The sequence below is a fragment of the Somniosus microcephalus genome, chromosome 10 (assembly GCF_052327205.1).
Source record: "Somniosus microcephalus isolate GS21.2 chromosome 10, FLI_Smic_1.0, whole genome shotgun sequence".
NCBI classification, from domain to species: Eukaryota; Metazoa; Chordata; class Chondrichthyes; order Squaliformes; family Somniosidae; genus Somniosus; species Somniosus microcephalus.
The window spans coordinates 230,981,945-230,988,795 of NC_140996.1; the positions used below are offsets into that span (position 1 = coordinate 230,981,945).

The 6,851-nt window shown below is 53.5% G+C and overlaps 1 protein-coding gene across 1 annotated transcript; it reads right to left on the minus strand.

The window, feature by feature from the left end:
* Nucleotides 1–214: 214 nt before the first annotated feature.
* coa4 (cytochrome c oxidase assembly factor 4 homolog) lies at nt 215–5,763 on the minus strand. The gene is made up of 2 exons (XM_085999748.1): nt 5,654–5,763; nt 215–1,218 (listed from the first exon to the last, which is right to left on the minus strand). Exon 2 carries the CDS (start codon nt 1,197–1,199, stop codon nt 942–944), a length of 258 nt encoding a protein of 85 aa, XP_085855874.1. The 5' UTR covers nt 1,200–1,218; nt 5,654–5,763; the 3' UTR covers nt 215–941.
* Nucleotides 5,764–6,851: the final 1,088 nt, after the last annotated feature.

The window sequence follows — 6,851 nt, forward strand, 5'->3', positions numbered from 1 at the left end:
GATCAGCCATGGTCTTATTGAATGGCCAAGGCTCGAGGGGCCAAATGGTCTACTCCTGCTCCTATTTCTTATGTTCTAAAGCGCTGTACAGCCAATACAGTACCACAATTTGACACATGTTCCAGAGGCATGATGGTAATGGGCAGATCGTCAATGGTTGTGCTGCAGAAACAGCTCAGGCACAGAATGAAGAGCAGTACAGCACAAACACAGAATGAATTATGGAGTTTTATTCACTGCTGCAGGACTCGACGTGAAGCTTTATGTTAATAAGTTTTTAAAAATCAGTCCACAGAATCGGAGGGGATTTCAGAGTTGGACGGGGTGGGGTTCCTGGTCTTAAAGAAAACTTTGATCGCTCCCTGATGCCCCAATGCTGTCATTTTCTGCCTCGCTTTGTCACGCCAAAGGCAGAATCGAAGGCGACCACTCGAATCTCAATGCAACTGCTCTCAAACCGCTCCCAGCACCAATGTCAGGCCTGTAACTATCAGTAATTCACCCCTGGTGTTACAGGGCTCTCTCCAGACTGAATCCAAGCTACGAGGGACAGAATCGAGCAGCGGCAGAATTTCGCACGCCCCACTTTCCTGAAATCCAACAGGCAGCTGCTTTAAAACAGGGAGTAGTCACTGAACGGGTGTTTCGAGCTCCTGTTACAGGGACTTTCTGAGCAGTAAGGGGCGGGAGGTGTTGAGAATAAACGCCGGCACGGACCAGTTGGGCCACATGGCCCGTTCCTGTGCTGTAAAATTCGACGATGTGAACAAGACACACAATATCGCAGCTTCAGCAGAAGTCCTCGCCAAATGGTTTCCTCGTCTCCTGCCGAAACTCGAGGGGTTTTTTTTGGATTGAAAGAAAAAAAAATAGATTTTGTTGATTCTCGAAGGATGTTGTCCCGCACCCCCACCTCCACCCCCCCACCGCAACCCCCGGTTTCAGCTCCCGGCCGGGCTGGGTTTATGTCTGGCCGCCTGGCCAGCTCGCAGTCGCTGGTACTCCACCATGCACTGCTTGAAGTCGCGCACGGGCTGCTGGCATTGCCGCCAGTCCTGGAACTCCGCCATGCAGTCCTGGACCGCGCGATGGAAATGGGCACAGCCGGTCCTGGAGATCATCTGGTCCACCGGGTCCTCCTCGTCCTCGTCCGCCGGCTTTTTGCTCCAGTTGTGGCCTGGGGGGGCCGGGGCAGACATTTCAGGAACGACCGCTGGCCTGGAAAAGTAAACAAAAACATTTTTGCACTGAAACAAAACACACACCGTGCAGCTCCGCCACTCCGATTTAAAAAAGTGTCTTCCCATTTCACCCCTTCTGCTAAAGGCAGCAGACCAGTGAGAGCGGCCTGGGAGACGGTGGTGGGATCAGGGGTCGGCCAGAGGTCAGGGTGAAGGTTAAAGATTGGGGTTAAGGGCTGGGTTTAGGTTAGGGGGTTGAGGTTCAGATTAACCCCTGACCTCTACCCTAACCCTTAAAGTTAAAATCAGGGGTTGGGTTAAAGTTAACATCAGGGATTGGGTTAAAGTTAACATCAGGGGTTGGGTTAAAGTTAACATCAGGGATTGGGTTAAAGTTAACATCAGGGGTTGGGTTAAAGTTAACATCAGGGATTGGGTTAAAGTTAACATCAGGGGTTGGGTTAAAGTTAACATCAGGGGCTGGGTTAAAGTTAACATCAGGGGTTGGGTTAAAGTTAACATCAGGGGTTGGGTTAAAGTTAACATCAGGGGTTGGGTTAAAGTTAACATCAGGGGTTGGGTTAAAGTTAACATCAGGGGTTGGGTTAAAGTTAACATCAGGGATTGGGTTAAAGTTAACATCAGGGGTTGGGTTAAAGTTAACATCAGGGATTGGGTTAAAGTTAACATCAGGGGTTGGGTTAAAGTTAACATCAGGGGTTGGGTTAAAGTTAACATCAGGGGTTGGGTTAAAGTTAACATCAGGGGTTGGGTTAAAGTTAACATCAGGGATTGGGTTAAAGTTAACATCAGGGGTTGGGTTAAAGTTAACATCAGGGGTTGGGTTAAAGTTAACATCAGGGGTTGGGTTAAAGTTAACATCAGGGATTGGGTTAAAGTTAACATCAGGGATTGGGTTAAAGTTAACATCAGGGGTTGGGTTAAAGTTAACATCAGGGATTGGGTTAAAGTTAACATCAGGGATTGGGTTAAAGTTAACATCAGGGATTGGGTTAAAGTTAACATCAGGGGTTGGGTTAAAGTTAACATCAGGGATTGGGTTAAAGTTAACATCAGGGATTGGGTTAAAGTTAACATCAGGGGTTGGGTTAAAGTTAACATCAGGGGTTGGGTTAAAGTTAACATCAGGGGTTGGGTTAAAGTTAACATCAGGGATTGGGTTAAAGTTAACATCAGGGGTTGGGTTAAAGTTAACATCAGGGGTTGGGTTAAAGTTAACATCAGGGGTTGGGTTAAAGTTAACATCAGGGGTTGGGTTAAAGTTAACATCAGGGATTGGGTTAAAGTTAACATCAGGGGTTGGGTTAAAGTTAACATCAGGGGTTGGGTTAAAGTTAACATCAGGGGTTGGGTTAAAGTTAACATCAGGGGTTGGGTTAAAGTTAACATCAGGGGTTGGGTTAAAGTTAACATCAGGGGTTGGGTTAAAGTTAACATCAGGGGTTGGGTTAAAGTTAACATCAGGGATTGGGTTAAAGTTAACATCAGGGATTGGGTTAAAGTTAACATCAGGGGTTGGGTTAAAGTTAACATCAGGGATTGGGTTAAAGTTAACATCAGGGATTGGGTTAAAGTTAACATCAGGGATTGGGTTAAAGTTAACATCAGGGGTTGGGTTAAAGTTAACATCAGGGGTTGGGTTAAAGTTAACATCAGGGATTGGGTTAAAGTTAACATCAGGGATTGGGTTAAAGTTAACATCAGGGATTGGGTTAAAGTTAACATCAGGGGTTGGGGTAAAGTTAACATCAGGGATTGGGTTAAAGTTAACATCAGGGATTGGGTTAAAGTTAACATCAGGGATTGGGTTAAAGTTAACATCAGGGGTTGGGTTAAAGTTAACATCAGGGGTTGGGTTAAAGTTAACATCAGGGATTGGGTTAAAGTTAACATCAGGGATTGGGTTAAAGTTAACATCAGGGGTTGGGTTAAAGTTAACATCAGGGGTTGGGTTAAAGTTAACATCAGGGATTGGGTTAAAGTTAACATCAGGGATTGGGTTAAAGTTAACATCAGGGATTGGGTTAAAGTTAACATCAGGGATTGGGTTAAAGTTAACATCAGGGGTTGGGTTAAAGTTAACATCAGGGGTTGGGTTAAAGTTAACATCAGGGGTTGGGTTAAAGTTAACATCAGAGGTTGGGTTAAAGTTAACATCAGGGATTGGGTTAAAGTTAACATCAGGGATTGGGTTAAAGTTAACATCAGGGGTTGGGTTAAAGTTAACATCAGGGGTTGGGTTAAAGTTAACATCAGGGATTGGGTTAAAGTTAACATCAGGGATTGGGTTAAAGTTAACATCAGGGGTTGGGGTAAAGTTAACATCAGGGGTTGGGTTAAAGTTAACATCAGGGGTTGGGTTAAAGTTAACATCAGGGGTTGGGTTAAAGTTAACATCAGGGGTTGGGTTAAAGTTAACATCAGGGGTTGGGTTAAAGTTAACATCAGGGGTTGGGTTAAAGTTAACATCAGGGGTTGGGTTAAAGTTAACATCAGGGGTTGGGGTAAAGTTAACATCAGGGGTTGGGGTAAAGTTAACATCAGGGGTTGGGGTAAAGTTAACATCAGGGGTTGGGTTAAAGTTAACATCAGGGGTTGGGTTAAAGTTAACATCAGGGGTTGGGTTAAAGTTAACATCAGGGGTTGGGGTAAAGATCAAGAGTTGGCGACAGGGGTTCAGGTTAAGGGTTGGGGGTCACTATGGCCAATCCCCCCGCGGCTGTGGACATTAAGCCTGGAATGGGGTTGTGGAATCGCTGAGGCCCCCTGTGCCCCGGGACACCCCCCCCCCCGGCCCCCTGTACCCCGGACTCTCCCCCCCCCCGGCCCCCTGTACCACGAGACTCTTCCCCCCCCCGCCTCCCTGTACCCCGAGACTCTCCCCCCCCCGGCCCCCTGTACCCCGAGACTCTCCCCCCCCCCGGCCCCCTGTACCCCGAGACTCTCCCCCCTGTGCCCCGAGACTCTCCCCACCCCCCCCCCGGCCCCCTGTACCCCGAGACTCTCCCGCCCCCCTGTACCCCGGGACTCTCCCTCCCTCCCCCCTGTACCCCGGGACTCTCCCCCCGGCCCCCTGTACCCCGGGACTCTCCCTCCCTCCCTCCCCCCGGCCCCCTGTACCCCGGGACTTTCTCTCCCCCACCCCCCCCCCGGCCCCCTGTACCCCGGGACTTTCTCTCCCCCACCCCCCCCCCGGCCCCCTGTACCCCGGGACTTTCTCTCCCCCACCACCACCCCCGTACCCTCTCTCCCCCACCGCCCCCCCGGCCCCCTGTACCCTCTCTCCCCCACCCCCCCCGGCCCCCTGTACCCCGGGACTCTCCCCCCGGCCCCCTGTACCCCGGGACTCTCCCCCCGGCCCCCTGTACCCCGGGACTCTCCCCCCGGCCCCCTGTACCCCGGGACTTTCTCTCTCCACCCCCCCCCCGGCCCCCTGTACCCCGGGACTTTCTCTCTCCCCCCCGGCCCCCTGTACCCCGGGACTTTCTCTCTCCACCCCCCCCCCGGCCCCCTGTACCCCGGGACTTTCTCTCTCCCCCCCCCCCCCCGGCCCCCTGTACCCCGGGACTTTCTCTCTCCACCCCCCCCCCGGCCCCCCGTACCCTGGGACTTTCTCTCTCCCCCCCCCCCCCCCCGGCCCCCTGTACCCCGGGACTTTCTCTCTCCCCCCCCCCCCGGCCCCCTGTACCCCGGGACTTTCTCTCTCCCCCCCCGGCCCCCTGTACCCCGGGACTTTCTCTCTCCCCCCCCCCCCCGGCCCCCTGTACCCCGGGACTCTCTGTCCTCCCCCCCCCGGCCCCCTGTACCCCGGGACTCTCCCCCCCCCCCACCCCCGGCCCCCTGTACCCCGGGACTCTCCCCCCCTCCCGGCCCCCTGTACCCCGGGACACTCTCTCCGCCCCCCCGGCCCCCTGTACCCCGGGACTCTCTCTCCCCCCGGTCCCCTGTATCCCGGGACTCTCCCCCACTCCCGGCCCCCTGTACCCCGGGACTCTCCCCCCCTCCCGGCCCCCTGTACCCCGGGACTCTCTCTCCCCCCGGCCCCCTGTACCCCGGGACTCTCTCTCTCCCCCCCCCCCGGCCCCCTGTACCCCGGGACTCTCTCTCCGCTCCCCCGGCCCCCTGTACCCCGGGACTCTCTCTCCCCCCGGCCCCCTGTACCCCGGGACTCTCTCTCCGCTCCCCCGGCCCCCTGTACCCCGGGACTCTCTCTCCCCCCGGCCCCCTGTACCCCGGGACTCTCTCTCCACCCCCCCGTACCCCGGGACTCTCTCTCCCCCCCCCGGCCCCCTGTACCCCGGGACTCTCTCTCCGCTCCCCCGGCCCCCTGTACCCCGGGACTCTCCCCCCCCCTCCCGGCCCCTGTACCCCGGGACTCTCTCTCCGGCCCCCTGTACCCCGGGACTCTCTCTCCCCCCCCTCGGGCCCAGCACTTTCTCCGAGTCGCTCACCCGAGCCACCAGCTTCCGGCACCACCGCCAAACACGTCCCCGCACCGGAAGTGTGCATCCCGGAAAAGAGCCCCAGGGGGGTCAGAGAGCGCTGGCCGTTCCCATAGCGACAGAGAGAGAGAGAGAGCAGACTGTGAGCATCAAACATTCAATATTTAATAACCATGGAGTCAGTGAGCCACGCCTGGCGCTCCTCCCCCCACAGCCAATTGTAATCAATTATAATTTGTGTTTTGCTGCCACCTAATGCAGGAATGGGTAAAATCAGCCCAACTCCGCAAAATACTCCCCATGGACTCAAATCAAAGTCAGACTGCCACTTCTATAGAGGCTGATGGTGAGGGGCAGTGGGAGGTGGGGCATTGAGTAGGGGAGAACAAATAGAAAGAAAGACTCCCATTTCTATAGCGCCTTTCACCACCTCAGGATGTCCCAAAGTGCTTTACAGCCAATGAAGTACTTTTTGAAGTGTAGTCACTGTTGTAATGTAGGAAACGCGGCGGCCAATTTGCGCACAGCAAGCTCCCACAAACAGCAATGTGATAATGACCAGATCATCTGTTTTTTAGTGATGTTGGTAGAGGGATAAATATTGGCCCCAGGACACCGGGGGAGAACTCATAGAAACATAGAAGATCGGAGCAGGAGTCGGCAATTCAGCCCCTCGAGCCTGCTCCGCCATTTAATGAGATCATGGCTGATCATCCAAATTCAGTACCCTGTCCCTGCTTTCTCCCCATATCCCTTGATCCCTTTAGCCTTAAGCAATATATCCAACTCCTTCTTGAATATATTTAATGAATTGGCCTCCACTGCCTTCTGTGGTAGAGAATTCCACAGGTTCACCACTTTCTGGGTGAAGAAATTCCTCCTCATCTCTGTCCTAAATGGCTTACCCCTTATCCTTAGACTGTGACCCCTGGTTCTGGACTCTCCGGCCATCAGAAACATCCTTCCTGCATCTAGTCTGTCTAGTCCTGTTAGAAATTTATAAGTTTCAATGAGATCCCCTCTCATTCTTCTAAACTTCAGCGAATATAAGCCTAATCGACCCAATCTCTCGGTATCAGTCTGGTGAATCTTCGCTGCATTCCCTCCATGGCAAGAACATCCTTCCTCAGATAAGGCGACCAAAACTGCACACAATACTCAAAGTATGGTCTCACCAAGGCCCTGTACAACTGCAGCAAGACATCCT

What these genes read in the sequence shown, in the direction of transcription:
- coa4 (XM_085999748.1), bottom strand. Translation starts at nt 1,199, where the DNA reads ATGTCTGCCCCGGCCCCCCCAGGCCACAACTGGAGCAAAAAGCCGGCG.